This window comes from Halichoeres trimaculatus, unplaced genomic scaffold, assembly GCF_033239565.1.
Source record: "Halichoeres trimaculatus isolate MK-OKI-2021-1 unplaced genomic scaffold, fHalTri1.1 fHalTri1_scaffold_21, whole genome shotgun sequence".
In the NCBI taxonomy this organism is placed as follows: Eukaryota; Metazoa; Chordata; class Actinopteri; order Labriformes; family Labridae; genus Halichoeres; species Halichoeres trimaculatus.
The window spans coordinates 991,747-1,009,673 of NW_027437199.1; the positions used below are offsets into that span (position 1 = coordinate 991,747).

Below are 17,927 nucleotides of genomic sequence, written 5' to 3' on the forward strand. Positions count from 1 at the left end.
CACATGCCTCTGTCACCACAGTCTTAATGATGCTCTTAAATTAATTAATTACATCCAATTTTTGCCCTTTTTAAAGATTATTCCACCACCAAGGTGCATTGAAAAGAAAAATCAGTTTTCTCCAGGTCTGTAAAAACTCTGGGTACAGAGAAGAGCAGCAAGTTAGAGGATCGTAAATCAGCCAGTGTTGTTGTCTGCAAATTGCTAGTGAAATCCAACCAACCAAAAATCTTAAAAGAATCTGGGAGATGAGAATGTTTGTTATCAGTCGTCTAAGGTAAAGATGTTTCTGGATGAACGCTCTTCTCACCGTGTGTGTTCAGGACTACCTGGGAGCGGTGATCGTGCTGACGGCGGCGGTCGCCTTCATCTGGAATCCACTGGGCAGCTCAGAGAGCATGGTGGGCCTCGGGCTGACTTACGCCCTCACGGTGAGTCCGCTTGTTTCACGGGAGCCCAGACCAGATCAGGGACCTGTGAGGGTTTCAGGATTTCATACTGAGTATCAGAGTCCGAGTTTATTCCTGAGCTGGGGATCAGATGATGAGGGCAAGATGACTTTAGATCTGTTTGTCCAACAAATCCATGTAGGGATGGACTAATTATTGAATTTTGAAGCATATCGGCATCCACTGATTAGAAATTAGCTTTCAGCCTCTGTCCCTAGCTTATCTTTCATTTAACTAACCAAATTTTGACGCTAGTATTTTCCCTTTTACTGCAAATAAATATCAGCCACAAATATCAGCTATCAGCTTCCTTCACCATAAATAATCAGTATCAGTATCGGCCCTGAAAAACCATATCAGTCTGTCTCTACTTCTATGATTGTCTCCCATGGTTGAAGTCCAGGAAAGCGCCTCATCCCCTGACATGCTCCGTTTGTGCCTCGTTATCCAGGTCACGAACTACCTGAACTGGGTCGTGAGGAACCTGGCGGACCTGGAGGTCCAGATGGCTGCTGTGAAGAAGGTCAACAGCTTCCTGAGCACAGAGTCCGAGAACTACGAGGGATCTATGGGTAACGGAGTTTCTCATTTTACAAGTTTGAACCAAAGACTGTGTGAGATAGATGGAGACTGCTTCACTTCAGCCCTTTGTTTTTTGTCGAGAGGTGTGTGTGAGTGAGTGTTTGTGAGGTTTTATCTTTTGTTGAGAGTTCAGAAGCCGTGTTTTCAGTTTACGACTCGACTGTTGCTGTGGTGAAACACAAACTCTGCTCCAGTCTTATCCTCGCAGAGCACAGTTGTGATTTTAATATTTTGTCCCGTTGAGATTTATCGTATTTATTGAGGATGAAACAAACTTATCAGACCACATCTTCGCACCAAAAAGGGAAACCCTGACAAAGCATCTGTTGCCAAAACGGAGCGTCTCTTTCTGGAAACGTCCCAAACCCTGAGCGTGGAGGGTGACTGATTGGAGAAAGGAGAAAGACTGACTCCTCCTCATCATGTGGTTTACAGTGAAAGCGTAAAATAAAGCCAAAAGCTCCTGAGTGACAGAGAACAGACAGATTCCTCCTCTCTGACATCATGGAAGCTTCCAGATAAAAACTCCTCAAAAGTTAGGGAGGAACAAACTGGAGGGAGCCGGCGGCAGAGCTGTGATGAGCTTATCTTCTCTTTGTAGTAATAATGTAGCACGTAGGCTCCGCTGTTTGCACAAGCGCCGATTACTTCAGCTCTGGGCTTTCAGTCCAGCGTTATCTGATTAAGGAGGGAGGGAAGTTTTTTTTTTCATCGATTTATCAAAATCTAACAAAACAAAACACTCGCAGAGGAGGAAGTGGATCATTAGCAGGATCAGAATAGTTCATGTCCAGGCAGAAGTTCACTTCTGTGGAGTTTGTTTTTTTTAATTTGGAGACGTGTTTGTGTAAGATTCCTGTCCTTACTCTTGTCTCTGGAAGACCTCACAAATCTGCTCATATCAAAGTCACCGGGTCTTTAAAAAACGCATAGAAATACTCAAATACTCTAGATCAAGGGTGTCCAACCTGTGGCTCTGGAGCCTCATGTGACTCCTTTGCAGTGGCTGCTTATAGCTTAAAAAAATGATTTAAAATAAAGATTTTTTATTTTTCTTCCAGAGGGTATTGATGATTAAAGACACTGACACTAAATAAAATCATGTGTTAACATTTTGTTGAACTAAATATGCATCACACGTGTCAATAACGCTTTCAAATTCTGTTGAGATTTTTTTTGCAATTTTTTGCAATTTTTGCAAATTCCTTAAAATAAAATTTTAGGCCTTTTTTTAATATTTGATTTTAAAAAATATATATTTTGAGGATTTTGAAAATTTGAGAAAAATTCTGCAAATTTTTGTTAATTATTTAAATTCCTTTTTTATTTTTTATTATTTTTGAAATTTTTACATTTTTCTGAAATGACAATTTTTAATTTTTTTTTGCTTATTTATAATAATCTTGCCACCTTTCAGAAATATTTTTAGGGGGGATTTATTTAGGAAACTTAAACATTTTTTAATTTATTTTTTTTTAATATATTGCAAATTTTTGACATATTTTCAACTTATTATTTTGAAATTTATAAATTTTTCTGAAATGACAATTTCAACTTTTTTTTGCAAATTTATGAAATCTTGTCACCTTTTAGAAATAAGTTTTTTGGGGGGATTTTTCAGAAAATTTGAACCTTTTTTATTAATTTAAAAAATATATATATTTCAAATTTTCTGAAATATTTTCAACTTATTAAAATTTTATAAGTTTTCCAAATGAATTATTTTTTTTAATAATTTGCAGATTTATTGAAAATAGAAACTAACACATCACATGAACAGTTTTGTGGACACAAAAAATCTTACTGTTTAGAAATTTTTCCGCTTGATTTCTTCTTTGTTTGGCATTTCATACGCTCGTTTGTCTTTATTGTGAAGATGATGTAGATTTCTGGCTCCATAATGACTTGATAGTATTGCTTACTCTGGATTCAAGGGTTTATTTGATGCTATAGTAAATTCGGGGATAATAGAATAATAATCTGCGTACGATGCAGTCTGCATTAAGATTCTCTCCTGCATTCAGCAAAGTGCAGTTTCTGTGCAGCTGTGTAGCTCTTTCTACTCAGCCAGTCAAACCTGCGCTGCACAAAGTCGAGCTACTTCAAGGACACTGTCGTTTTCTCTACGTGCACGCTGTGCATCAGTGGTTCAGGAGCCAAATCCAGTCACTAAATGTTTATGTCGTAGTAAAAACAGAGTTTGAAGAAGCGACAGAGGAAAGAAAAAGGAAGTGAGAGCTGAACTGTGAGGTCAGGGTGGCCGTGGTGGGTCTATGGAAACCACCTCCCATAATTCCTCAGTGTTATGACTTCTGTATGTTCTATATGCTCCATATTTACACTAAGTAGGCCTGTTGCATACACAGAGCGCCACAACCACACTGAAGTAAACCCTCCTCCTGTGTTTCTCCTCGCAGACTCCTCTCAGGTCCCTGAGAACTGGCCTCATGACGGTGAGATCAAGATCCAGGATCTGTGTGTGCGCTACGACCCCATGCTCAAACCTGTGCTCAAACACGTCAACGCGTACATCGAGCCAGGACAGAAGGTAATTTACACCACGCTGTGAGGAGGACGTGGGGGGCGCAGCGATCAGGGGTAGATGGTTACATCAGAGTAAATAACCACACCGACAGCATCTTTGTAAAGGGTCAGTTCATAATTTTTTAACGTGACTTTTATAGAAACAGTAAGTTTATTGCCTCATTTTTAGATTTTATCTGAATCAATCACTCACTGGAGAAATGGAAGTAGATTAAAGGACATTTCCGCATTTTTTTTAATCTACGCAGTTTACACAGAGTTAAAATCACTCCCATCAAAAGGTACAAAGGTGTGTTTATACATTTTATTATCAGTTTAGGGTCAGTGTTAGGAGGTGCTGATGCCTGATTCACAGGTTAAAGGTCAGTTTTTCATATTTAGTACTGATCTGATAAAAAGTCATCAGATGTAACATCAGGAGCACGAGTTAAAGAGGCCATTTGTTTTTAATCAATCTGTGGCTGCGTCTGTTTATTGGTACATACTTCACACACCGCCGATAGGAACACACAGAGCTCACATTACGCTGAAATCACAGAGGGGTGGCACATGTATAGGTGGATATACGTGTCCCAGAGAGGGACGAGGGAAACACGTCACATGACTTAGTGGATTTAAGGACAAGGACGTAAAGTTTCACCTCTTTATCTCCAAGTATAAACCTCTAAACTCTGAATAACTGTTTCACTTTCAGTCTGATATTTTTAACCTTGTCTAAAAGCGTAAAAGTTTGAATAACGTCTTAAGAAGCTTTGAGGAGATTTCCCCGAGCTCTGAGAGAGGACACTGTGTTTTTGACTCCTCTTTACCTCTGATCTGACACCTAATGACCAAACGGCGTCCACGCTCAGCACGTACCTGACACCTGCTCTCACTCAGGTGTCTGAAGTCTCGCTGAGGCGTCGCCCTCAACCTCGTTTTCTCCTCTTCCTGTTAGGTGGGAATCTGCGGGCGGACGGGCAGCGGGAAGTCGTCTCTGTCTTTGGCTTTTTTCAACATGGTGGACATGTTTGAAGGTAAATGTCTGTCTCCTGTCACACACACACACACACACACACACACACACACACGGAGTTTCCACTGCTTTCATCTTTAGTTTCTCTGCCTGCCCTCTCTCATCTCTCTTTGTCGTTCCTGCTCCGGTTTGTTTACGTCTCATTAAAGCGAGCTCTCTTCTGGAGGAGCTGCGCTGTGTCTGAAGGATTTCCCTCTGGGTCTGAGCCTCCAGCTGCTCTGGAGAAAGAGTTTGACTTAAAAGAAACAACATAACACAGCCCAAGTGTTGTTTTAGTCTGTCTTTCTTCTGCTGGGTCATCATTAATGTCAAATATAGATATATACAGTGGGGAAAATAAGTATTGAAGGCGTCAGCTTTTTTCTCATCACATTTATTTCCAAAGCTGCAATTCAAACAAAATTTCTCCCAGACATTGGTATTAACTCAAATAATCCACACATGAAAAGAAATCACAACGTTCAGGTCCATAAATAATGATTATGGTGAATTAAGTACGATAACACAGGAAAAAAGTATGTGCAGTGCCATTTCTCCTCCAAACATGGTCTGTAGTATGACAGCCCAAAAGTTCAGTTTTGGTCTCATCTGACCAGACAACATTCTCCCAGTATTCTACAGGCTTGTCAAGATGCTGTTTAGCAAACTTTAAACCAGCTTCAACATGCCTTTTCTTGAGGAATGGAGTCTTACGGGCTGAGCGTCCATAGAGGCCATGGCTGTGGAGTGCATTGCCTGTTGTTTTCTCTGTAACAATTGTACCTGCTGCCTCCAAGTCTTTCTGGAGCACTTTCAGGGTGGTCCTTGGCTGGTTGAGTCCTCTTCTGACTATCTTTCTGACTCCCTGGTCAGAAATCTTCAAGGAGCTCCTGTGCGTGGCCTGTTGATGGTAAGGTGGTGCTTCTTCCACTTGTGAATAATGGCCCCAACGGTGCTGACTGGAATATTCAGGTGCTTTGATAAAAGTCTGTAACCAGTTCCATTCTGATGCTGAGCAACAATCAGGTTGTGAATGTCTTCAGAGAGCTCTTTGCCTTTACCCATCATGAGGTGTGTGCTATTTAACTGCTTGGTGAAAAAAACACCTTTTTTATAGGACCATCAATTTGCTCTAGCATATACACACTCATACTCATACACACCTTCACTCTCGCTCAGCCTTGCACATTAACATCAGACACCATTACAGATGCGCCACAAAAAGAACCAATCAGGAGTTGGACACGGCAAATTCTGATTGGCTGTTTCGTATTCAATGGTACTGCAATTTACGCAACATCCTAAAAATGATACTATGCATTTCCAGAGGGTGGCGGGTTTGAGCTTTTAGATGTGTTGGGAAGAAGACGGTGATGGTGGGTGTAATTTGAAGCAGATTGGACTTTACATGACGAGGCTACAATGACTTGCTGGTTCATGGTGAGGTTTCAGAGTTTGACATGGCACCAAAGTCACAGCCTTTAACTACAGGACAGGACCCGGTCAGTGATGCTTTATGAAGGCCTGAAAGACATTTCTTAGGGTAATTAATAAAAATTATGAAGTAAATAGGAGTTTGTTCTCGTATCAGTCAAGTTGAAGATATGCAGTTTGGGGTTAAAGTGTCAGGGAACAGAGATAATGATAATAATCACTAAGGTTTAAAGAGGGCTTTCACCCCGGTTTTTGGGCCCTGATAAACACAAGGCTTGGTGGGCTACTACACGCAGCAAACCTATTATCCAGATCTTTTAAAGCAGTGTAAACTCAGGTTAGAGAAATATTTATTGCAGCGTCTCTTTCTGTGTTTGAAACACTCCTGTAGGTCTCTGAGTGAGGATCTGAAGCTCCTTTGTTTTACTTTAAATCCCCAACAAGAGCAGCTGAAGTGGACTCTCGTATCAGAGGAGGAAAATAACGACATGAAGAGAGCCACGGCTCCGTCTCCTCCGCGCAGTCACTTCCAGCTCTGAGTCGTTTTTCTCTGAGGACGGCGGGTCCTCCAGCTCTAAAGCTGTCGCTCTTTATTTATGGGATTTTAAAAGTGTAACGGTTTCACTCTGTTTTCAGTCTGGATTAAGATGACAGCTCTCAGACAGATTACTCAGACTGAGATGAGATTACATGCTCACTTTTTCCATACACACACACACACACACACACACACACACACGTAGTGTAAACACAGCTGGACGAACCTTTCATTTAGCAGTAAATTAAGACGAGTGTCAGCAGCATTTCCTTATAAAGAGAAAGCAGAGCAGAGTCCGGCTGAGAGGGAACATCTTTTATCCCATTACCCTAAAAATGAATCAGTGCGTTCAACACTGCAGAAACATTTATAGTAAACAAGTTAAATCACGGGTTTAAAGGAGCAGTTTCAGCGTGAAATGGAGGCTATGACCTGGATTTTAAAAAAAATGATGTCCTGCTTGTTTGTCAGGAGTGTTTACATTTGTATCAGTAAAAATCACAAAGTAAAGCAGAAGATAAAGTCATTTATTGAAACTACCAAGGACACTCAAATTAGAAACACGAGTTTCTTTGTCTTCCTGAGAACTTGGAGTTCTGCTGCTGCTGATATTCAGAGTTTTGTTACTGTATCACCCTCGACTCTCAAAGAGATACGTTCATTTGATACAGCATCTTTCACAGAGCGAGGTCACAAACGATCACAAGTGTTAGAATGAACAAGAATCCACTGACGACACGATGACTGGGAGTTTTTACTGTTCATTGTGTAACTTTGGTGAAGCTGAAATCAGATTCATGTTCTGTTTTATCAGATTAATGATGACCTCAGAGATTTACTCTTTAGAAAAAAGTCTTTGATAAATGCAGCCTTATTTTTGGTTTGGTGACTGAAAAACTTGAGTTTTGATTCAAAAGAGGGATTTTTGCTAAAGCAGATTTTCTCTGTAACGCTTTGGAGAAAAGGCAGAGTGTGATGTTCTTTTATTGAGCTGAGAAAAGATTGAACAACTCAGTGTGTTATGAATTTCTATTTTGTAAACACAGCAACTGTTTTTCTGTTGTCTTATGAAACCATGGGGGGGGGGGTTTAGGCACTTTTTGTGAAGGACACTTGAATAAAATATAAAACATAAATACACCGGCCGGACTGGACAAAGGGAGTCAACACCAGAGCTAGACGTCAGAGCAGATGGAGGCTAAACAGGAGAGTGATAGAGCATGAGCCAAAGGCTAAAACATATGCTTAAAGCTAAAAGACAAGCTAAAGGCTTAAACATAAGCTACAGAACAAAAAACAAGCTAAAGACTTAAACGTGAACTAAAGGCTAAGACATAAGCTAAAGACTAAAGGACAAGCTAAAGGCTAAAACACTATCTAAAGGCTAAAACATGATCTAAAACATAAGCTTGAGGCTAAAACACAAGCTACAGAACAAAAAAATGAGCTAAAGACTTAAATGCAAGATAAAGGCTAAGACAGGAGAAAAAGACTAAAGGACAAGCTAAGAGCTAAAACATGATCTAAAGGCTTTAACATGAGCTAAAAGCTAATGCATGAGCTAAAGGATAAAACATAAGCTTAAGGCTAAATGACAACTAAAGGCTAAAACATTAGCTACAGAACAATAAACAAGCTAAAGACTTAAACGCGAACTAAAGGCTAAGACATAAGCTAAAGACTAGAGGACAAGCTAAGAGCCAAAACATGATCTAAAAGCTCAAACATTGGCTAAAGGCTAAAACATGAGCTAAAACACGAGCTTAAGGCTAAAACATAAGACTTTATTGCGAGCTTAAGGCTAAGACATAAGCTAAAGACTTGAAGATAAGCTAAAGGCTAAAACATGATCTAAAACATAAGCTTGAGGCTAAAAGATGAGCTAGAGGCTAAAACATAAGCTACAGAACAAAAAAATAAGCTAAATACTTAAATGCGTGCTAAAAGCTAAGACAGGAGAAAAAGACTGAAGGACAAGCTAAGAGCTAAAACATGATCTAAAGGCTTTAACATGAGCTAAAAGCTAATGCATGAGCTAAAGGCTAAAACATAAGCTTAAGGCTAAATGACAACTAAAGGCTAAAACATTAGCTACCGAACAACAAACAAGCTAAAGACTTAAACTCAAACTAAAGGCTAAGACATTAGCTCAAGACTAGAGTACAAGCTAAGAGCTAAAACATGATCTAAAAGCTCAAACATTGGCTAAAGGCTAAAACATGAGCTAAAACATGAGCTTAAGGCTAAAACATGATCTAAAACATGAGCTTAAGGCTTAAACATAAGACTTTAACGCAAGCTAAAGGCCAAGACATAAGCTAAAGACTTAAAGACAAGCTAAAGGCTAAAACATGATCTAAAGGCTAAAACATGAGCTAAAGGCTTTAACATGAGCTAAAGGCTAAAACATGATCTAAAGGCTAAAACACTTTTTCAAGGCTTAAACATGAGCGAAAAGCTAAAGCATGAGCTAAAGGCTAATGTCGTTGAAAATTGTCTCCAACAAAGAAGTAAAAAGCTCTTCTCTTCAAAACAATAGCGCACCCTGGAAAGAGTAACATCTTTACGATAGCAGGTGTTGGTGCTCATGGGAAACAAAGTCCTCAGTTTTTCATGTGTCGCTGAAGTCGACTAGAAACAAATTGTTTTTACAGCGACTTCAAACTTGTTGAAACAGAAAAGTGTTTTTTCTTTCTCTCCAGGAAAGATCGTCATTGACGGCATCGACATCTGTAGGCTCCCTCTGCAGACGCTCAGGTCCAGACTGTCCATCATCCTGCAGGACCCAGTCTTATTCAGCGGATCTATCAGGTACAAACACACACTAAGCCCCCACTCTTTATGTGTTAGCTCTAATGTGACCAGTAGGGGGAGTAAACCTCAGAAAGTCACCTCAGAAAGTTTCCGTCCTCTGACTCTGAAGTTCCCAAACTTTCCCTGAAAAACTAAATCCAGGGACTCATGACAGCCACGCTCAGTCCTTCGACGTGGTTAAACATCGCTCACGGCTACGACGACACAGCGAACACAGCAGCTCAACAACCCTGGTTCTGTTTCAGAGAGGCTGGAGGCGGAGTTTTAAAGTGACCCTGACAGTTCTCTTTGAGAGGTCGATAAAAAGACGATTCTGTGAGAGTGTCCGCAGATAAATGATAACCATAATTCATTAAGATGAAGAATTTGGGAGTGTTGCTGTGTTTCCTGTGCTGCTCTGATCCAACCTGCTGCTGGCAGACACTTCAGCGGCATCAAAGAAAAGCAGAAAACTGGCAATGGGTTTTCAACTCAGTCATTTTATTTTAAATTTCTCCAATATTAACAGATAAAATTGAAATTCTGAAAGATCTCAACCCTCCACTCTGTAACCACTGGGACAAAATCAGTCTTTACTTTTATAATATTCCTTCAAGCTTTCTGTAAGTCCTGGTTCAAGTTCTAGTTTAACATCTGAATCTGCAGAGACCTTAAGAATTCTGGGAAATGGAGTTTAGTCAAAGATAACGATGAGTTTCTGAAGACATCAAACTCTCTGATAACACCATGAGACTGACACAGATATCTGACAGGCTGACGGATATTTACAGAAGTGACTGAAGCTGAGAAGTTTCAGCCATCCATTTGATTTATTATTTATTATTATTTATTTTATTATTATTATTATTATTATTATTATTTTTAAGTTTAAGAAGAAAATTACCAAAGTGATGTTTGTAAAAATGAAATTATGGATGAAAATGTACCAAAACTTGAAAGTTGTTTGTACAAAGTTAAGATTTATTTTTAAGGTTTAAAATCTACTTTTTCATTTTTCTGTTTTTTTTTGTTTTTTTTTGTTTTTTTTTTTAAATTCACACATGAGCTAAATATCTAACAATAAACATTACTTTTAATTCAAAGATTTACTTTACTGGGAAAAGACAAAACATTTTGCCCGTTTAAAGTAAGGATGCACAGGCATGAAAATTTTGGCCGATACCGATATCCAATATTAATATTGTTGTTATGGCTGATAACCAATATCTACCGATATTTATCTTAGTATTGGTAAAAAAATAACAACAATCTGAGATGAGATGATATGTCAAGGTAGTTCGGAGAGAAAGAGCGGAGCATTTGTGAGAAAAGACGACCATGGAGAGGATCAGAGGATGGAGCGCCCGAGATGAACGTGATCAAAAAAGCACATTTTGTCTGTTTTTTGTATCATAAGAGAAGAGAGTCCACTCTTCTTGGGTAGTTTTGGTGTTTACACAGTCAGAGAAAAGATAATTTGGGTCTTGAAAGATCGTTCAAGATGCTCTGAAAATGCGGGCAGCTTATGAGTAAAAATCAGCCCATATCAATATCGATACCAATTTATTTTGCATCCCCAATTTAAAATAAAAAAAGGTGCACCCAAGCTTCTGGGAGACGTCAGGGAGAAAAATGTTTCAATAAAAAGACGAACTGAAAAGTTTCAGCCCAGTGCTCTTTGAATTTACAATATTTAAAACGTTTTTAATTCATAAAATTGAGAATAAATACAGAAAAAAATGGTCTCTTCTTTCCAAAAAAAGAAACAGACTTTTACAGCGTTAAAAACTTATTTACAGTCTGGTTCAGAAACAGCTTGGGTCTGAAATACTGATTTCTGTATCGGCACACACTGTACTGATGGTGAATTGATCGTCTGATTGTCCAATCAGAGACACAGCTCAGGTCATGTGACTGACAGGCACCCTATAGCTGTTAGAAAGGAAGCTCAAAGCCCGCGTCATATCCAATGTGGCTGCGTCTGCTGATTGGCTTCATTTCACCGTATCAGGTAGAGACGGGTGATATTGCAAGTTAAAGAAACGAAGAGTACAGAAAGAAATGTAGAAATCTGCGATGAAAGATCAAATGTTACCTCAGTTTGCTGCAGTTTTTGGTTTCAGCAGAAACTTGGTTGATTTTGTTTTTTAACAGCAGAAAAGAGAAGAAGAGGATTTTTCAATCAGAACTCTGAGACCACAGACTTTTAGAGAAGAGGGAAAGTTATAAAAAGAAAACCTCAGATCAAGCAGAAACCAAAGTTAATCAACATGAGACAAAATAACCCGGGGAACAGAAATGTGCGCTGAGACGCTGTGGTCACATGACCACTCTGGGTCCCAGCTGTGGGGTTAGTGGTTTAAAACTCAGTGGGAACTCTGACTGAGACCTAATCTGACTTTGGTCACAGACGTCACGGGCTGAGGAGGTCGCTTTCTGTCGCTCACACACACACACACACACACACACACACACACACACACACCGCACAGCCTGTGTGTTTGTGTTAGGAGAGGAGACAGTGACTCTGTGTTTGTTATGAAAGACAAAGAGCATGTGCTGTTTGTTTGGACAGATATGTCGCTCCAGATAATGTGTGTGTCTGCGTGTGTGTGAGAATCAGAGAGTGTGTGTGTGTGTGGTTTTATTGCAGCTCGTGTTGATGTGAGCGTCAGCCTGAGGTGAATGGTCGACAGTAACTGTTTCACTCTGTTATCTTAGATGTAGCTGTTGTGTTAAAGCTCAGTTTGACTCACGCTGACTCTGACTCTCAGGATCAGTTTCACCGTGACTCAACGAGTCCCGTCCGGCAGTTTTTCCTCAAAGAGCTCGTTGGGAAGCCAGGGTTAGAGAAATCACCCCAGAAAAAAAGCTTCTCAAGCTCCTTTTTCCCCATTTTAGTTCCTGTTTCAAACCTTGTTGTCTGCGGTTTGTGTCCTCTTTCTGCAGATTCAACCTGGATCCAGAGAAGACGTGCTCTGACGATCGACTCTGGGAGGCGCTGGAGATCGCTCAGTTGAAGAACATGGTGAAGACTCTGCCTGGAGGACTCGGTACTTACTTCACAATCAGAATCAGGATTGGGTTTTATTACCAAGTGCATTTGCACATACAAGGAATTAGACTCGGTGTATTGGTGGTAACAGTAAACGGGAAAATAACATGGGACCAGCAAATTCTTAAATAGTAAGCAAGTACAAACTATACACTCTGTAAATAAAATAAATAAAAAAGTTAAAATAAAACCAAAAAAACAGAAAAATAGAAAATTAAAAGATATGTGTTAATAATATGAAAAACTATTATTTGATTATTATTTTAATTATTATTATTATTATTATTATTATTATTATTATTATTATTATTATTATTATTATAATCATCATCATCATCGTCATTATCATCATAATATATAACTAAAGATACAAGGTAAAATGTGGATTTAAAAAAAAAAAAAATTAAGTCCTGTTGGTGTCTGTAAAATTTAATAAAAAAAATTGATGTAAAACAGAAAAATAGAAAAAAAAAGAAAATCTAAGGATATGTTTTTAAAAATAAATAAATAAATAATGATAATAATTATAATAATACTAATAATAAACAAAAGAGTCAAGGTGTTGTATGGATAAAAAAAAACTAATTTAGGTCTAATAGTTTAGGTCCCACTGGTACTCTGTAAAATTGATAATAGAAAAAAAAAAAATAAATGAAAGGATATGTATTAAAAATAAATAGGTTACATAAATAAATAATAATTATAATCATAATAAAAACCAACAAATGATTCAATGTGTAATGTGGTTAAAAAATATAGTTTAAGTCCCACTGGTACAATGTAAAATTGAATATAGAAAAAAATTATATAAAACAGAAAAATAGAAAACGAAATAGAAAATTAAAGGATAATTTTTTAAAAAATATTATTTAATAATAATAATAATTATAATAATAATAATAATAATTATTATAATAATAATTATAATAATAATAATAATAATAATAATAATAATAATAATAATAATAATAATAATAATAAATAAAAGATACAAGGTGTAATGTGGAGAAAAAACATAGTTTTAGTCCCATTGTTACTTATAAGGGCTCTTCCTATGTGAAGACTTTTTTTGTTTTTGACTTGATCAGCAATGTGCAGTTTGAGTGCAGCTGTGCAGCTCCTTCTAGACAGCTGAACAGTTGTAATAAGTGTGTGTTAATAGTTAAGGATAAACTAGCGGTGTCCAAACTTTTTTTGTTTTCAAAGAGAGACACATTTGTTTTGTGACAATGACCGAGCTCCAGCAGCTCTCACTGACGTTTTTATTAACCATAAAAGTAACAAATGAACGCTCCTTTTTATCACTTCTGGAAAAGAATCAGTCAGTCCATTATCATACTGATAAAACCAGAACTCACCTGTCCCTCAGGTGTCTCTGATCCCAGACGATCATTTTTCTGGACTATTAAATACACAAAATATTTATGGTAGATTTAATCACACAAGAACCCAATTTAAACCTTCAACTCAGTGCTTCTGAATTCTATGGTTTGTTTGTTTCTTGGCGTCCAGACGCGGTGGTGACAGAAGGAGGAGAGAACTTCAGCGTGGGTCAGAGACAGCTCTTCTGTTTGGCCCGAGCCTTCGTCAGAAAGAGCAGCATCCTCATCATGGACGAGGCCACGGCGTCTATAGACATGGCCACGGTGGGTTTGACACCTCAGATTTAGGAAACGATTCACTGAAAAGCACCAGGCTTGTGTTTTCTCAGAGGCTTTTTAAAGTGAGGTGACGTTTTTTCTGATCCTGAACTTTTTCTCTGTGCAGGAAAACATCTTACAGAAAGTCGTGATGACTGCGTTTGCAGACAGAACGGTCGTCACCATCGCTGTAAGTCTTCCTCTGTTAGATGCAGATATTTGCCTCTTTCTTTGGGCTTCATGTGCATTTATTATATTTCCCTAAAGGATGCAGGAAACATCCTTTCTCTGCTGCTTCCTCCTCTTTTCAGACCTTTTCCCTGAAGTTTCATGAGTTTAAGATGCAGAAGCGTTTAGCGTCTGTAGTAAACTTGTGTCTTTCTCTGGCTCTGCTTTGTCCTGTGTTTGCTCTTCTTCTTCTTCTCTACATTGTTTCCCTCTTTCCTCCTCTTCTTCTTCAACCCTTCCTTGTCCTGTGCTCTGCCTGTGATCTCTACGTCCGTCCTGCTTCCTGCCCTCCATCCTCCGTCCTTCCACCAGCACCGCGTGTCCTCTATCTTGGACGCCGAGCAGGTCTTGGTCTTCTCCTCAGGGATCTTGGTGGAAAGTGACTCTGGTCCCAACCTGCTAGCACAAGAGGAGAGCCTCTTCAGTGTGTTAGTGAAGACCCACAAGTAGACCCGGATCAGCACAGACCTCTCCGCCCACCTCTCCTCTGTCTTTTCTTTCCTTTTCCATCTGTTTCTCTTTGCTCAAACTCTCCTGGCTGAGTCTGGGTCTGCTGAGGCCTGACTGGTTGGTATCAGATCTAAACCTCTGCATGCTGTGTCGCAGATATGTCCTGTTCATCTTTCTGCATGCAGAGTTTTTAGGATTAAAAATGTGCTTGAAATTTTGGCATGGAGCCTGCAAATCCTCCTCAAACATAGAGGACAACATCGTCTGCGTAGAGACAAACTTTGGTCAGTTTTGACCTGGAGTCTCATCTTTAAAGTCATCGCGTTTGATCATTTCTTATTTATTTTGAAAGTGTTAAAAAGAAGCATGCTGATTGATGCTGGAAACCATCAACTAATCCATCCACAAGGCCTGAAACAGGCGCCTCAATGAGCGTTTTTGCTGAGTGCATGTCGAGGTACTCTACATGTGAATACTCTGTCGCTTTTAGAGAAACTTATTTTCGCTCTTTCTGTGTCTCCAGCACCGAGTCCACACCATCCTAACAGCCGATCTTGTCATCGTGATGAAGCGAGGAAACATTTTGGAGTACGACAAACCTGAGACTCTTTTGGAGCAGGAGGACGGGATGTTCGCCTCGTTCGTTAAGGCCGACATGTAGACGACGACTCACAGTCGGTCACCGCTGAGCGAACAGCTGACGGACTGATCACTCGGTCTGTTTTTTATTTTTGATGCAAACTTTTCAAGGTGAGACTCACGTGACTCTTTGGTGAAGCCGAAACACACACGGAGGAGCTCCTCCTGGAGTTTAACGGAGGAACTACAAACACCGCTGATCATCTGGTGATGTTTTTGAAAAGTTGTACTTGAATCTTTCAGCCGGTCAGCCTGTTTTATACTGACTCCTCTTTTTAACGGTTAGACATCAGATCTATCATCGACCTTCTACGTCACATGAATCGATCCGTTGTTTACGTATTGGAAATATGTAAATGAACAGATTCATGAAGAGTTTTTCAGAAGCTTTTTCTTCGGTCCCCTCAGGATCATGGGAAATCTTTAGAAGTTTAAAGTCGTTAATTATTTTGTTAAAAATATGTAACATTTCAGATTTAAATCTATGCACAACACGTTTTAGTTTGATCACTTTTAGCACTTGTATTATGCAATAATATGGAAGAAAGGGAAGTTTGGAGTCTTGTTGTTAACTGAATGGTTGGTTTTGGGGTTAGAGTTAGTGATAACCCCTGAGCCTTGACCCTAACCCCGGTTTGAGTTAACCTAGAGCTGGTTTGATGCCAGTTGAATCATCTAAATCAGGGGTCTGCAACCTTTACTTTCACAGGAGCCATTTTTCCTCAGCTCACCTGGATTAAAGCCATTCAGGAACCACAAAATGTACTTTTTCTTTATGGTAAAAACAAAAAGAAGTGTATAAAATTCCAAACATTGAAAAAAATGTAGTTAATAATAATCTAAAGTTTTTTGTGTTTATATAATTGTTACATGTGAAGTCTTAGTTTTTATTTTTATTTTTTAATAGATTTGCACATATTTAAAAAAGGAAACATTTTTAATAAAAATGAAAAAAAAAATTACAAAATTTTGCATTTCAAACATTTTTCAAATTTTTAAAACTTAAAAAATTTGCAATTATAAAAAAGGGGAAAATTTTGAAAAAATTTTACAATTTATCTGATTCCATAATTTTGCAAACTTAAAAAAAATTTTAATATTACAAATGTTTCCGGTTTAGAAACAGTTACATGCAAATCTATTAGAAATAAAAATTAAATCTAATACATCACATGTACAATTTTATAAACAAAAAAACTTCTTGTTTAGATAATTATTTACTAGATTTTTTTCTATGTTTGGAAGTCCAAAAATTTGCAATTTGAAAAAAAAAATGTGCAAAAATTTTGAAATTTTAAAAATTTGATTTTTTTTTTCAAAAATGGAGTTCAACTAATTTGCAAAAATTGTGGAATTAAAAAATGACATTTGCAAAAATGTGCAACTTTTTTTTTATTTAAAAATTGTTAAACAATTGAAACTCAAAACATTTGCAAAATGTTCGAAAAAATTACAAAAATCTCAAAGGAATTTGAAAGCCATATTGAAAGAGCTGATGCATATTTAGTTCAACAAAATGTTATCGCATGTTTCTATTTTGTGTCAGTGTCATCATCAATACCCTCTGTAAGACAAATAAAAATTCAGGAGGCCACATCAGGCTCCAGAGCCGCAGGTTGCAGACCCTTGGTCCAAACTTAAGCCTCACTTATGTTTTACTTTAGTCTTATGTGACATGTGTATACACCACGTTCTGACAGAAATGACGCTGATAGAGCCGACTCTGGTGTTTGCTGTATCAGACCCATTTGTCTCGTCTGATTCACAAATCAAAAACACAAACTTCTGACAAAGAGAATCAATGTTTAAAGGATTTTCTGCAATTTCTGCAAAAACCTCTGTGACGTGCACCCCCTTAAAGGACACAGGAGGAGGATTTTGATCTCTGGATTTTCGTCGATCAGTGACATCAGCATGGCAGAGATTTCACAGGGAGAAGCTCCACAGACGTCAGCGATGAAACATCTGAACTCCCAGGAACAGAGAACAAAGAAAACCAGGAATGTTCATGAGTCAGGATCCAGATTTGGTGGAAATATACCAGAAACAGGATAAGAGTAAAAAGTGTGAGGTTTTTACTGGATATGAAATGGACTGACACTAAAACAGATCCTATAATACGTAGATAAAAACTAGTTCGACAGTTAGCACCAAGATTATTTCTCTGTAGTTAATAATCTGAAACTTTACCCTGCCAAAACTGCATTTATCCTACATTTCCTCTGGCAAAGTTCTTCAGTGAAAAAGCAGGATTAGATTTTAAAAAAACACTTAAAAAAGACAAAATCTGCAACTGATGGCAGAGTGTTTTCTCCACAGGGGGCGCCAAAGTGAACACCAACCGATAGCTCCTCACAGGAGAGTTAACTGTTAACCAAAGTTTTTCACATGTTGTTTTATCTGTGAAAATTGAACTAGCAGTAAAGATTTGTCGATGTTAGATTATTAAAAACAGAATAAATAAATAAACTTGTCTAGTTCAGTACCATTTTTGTCCAGAGGTGGCACCAAAATCCACACAAACCTAAAGTTTCTTACAGGAGCTTTAAACAAAGACAGAAGACACTGCAACAGTTTAGCC

At 38.3% G+C, this 17,927-nt stretch overlaps 1 protein-coding gene across 5 annotated transcripts in view; it reads left to right on the forward strand.

The window, feature by feature from the left end:
• The window catches only part of abcc9 (ATP-binding cassette, sub-family C (CFTR/MRP), member 9), a 54,030-nt gene extending 38,054 nt beyond the window's left edge, over positions 1-15,976 (forward strand). For 3 of the 5 annotated variants that reach the window (XM_074697946.1, XM_074697947.1, XM_074697948.1), the window contains 9 exons: positions 324-431; positions 901-1,021; positions 3,449-3,579; positions 4,513-4,591; positions 9,244-9,352; positions 12,284-12,387; positions 13,902-14,035; positions 14,157-14,219; positions 15,231-15,976. In XM_074697946.1, the coding sequence (XP_074554047.1) occupies positions 324-431; positions 901-1,021; positions 3,449-3,579; positions 4,513-4,591; positions 9,244-9,352; positions 12,284-12,387; positions 13,902-14,035; positions 14,157-14,219; positions 15,231-15,368 (987 nt within the window). In that variant the 3' untranslated portion in view covers positions 15,369-15,976. Of the gene's footprint in view, positions 1-323; positions 432-900; positions 1,022-3,448; positions 3,580-4,512; positions 4,592-9,243; positions 9,353-12,283; positions 12,388-13,901; positions 14,036-14,156; positions 14,220-14,569; positions 14,825-15,230 lie in introns of all 5 variants that reach the window. The other 2 variants (XR_012600095.1, XR_012600096.1) reach the window with 1 other exon arrangement.
• The last annotated feature ends 1,951 nt before the right edge of the window (positions 15,977-17,927 follow it).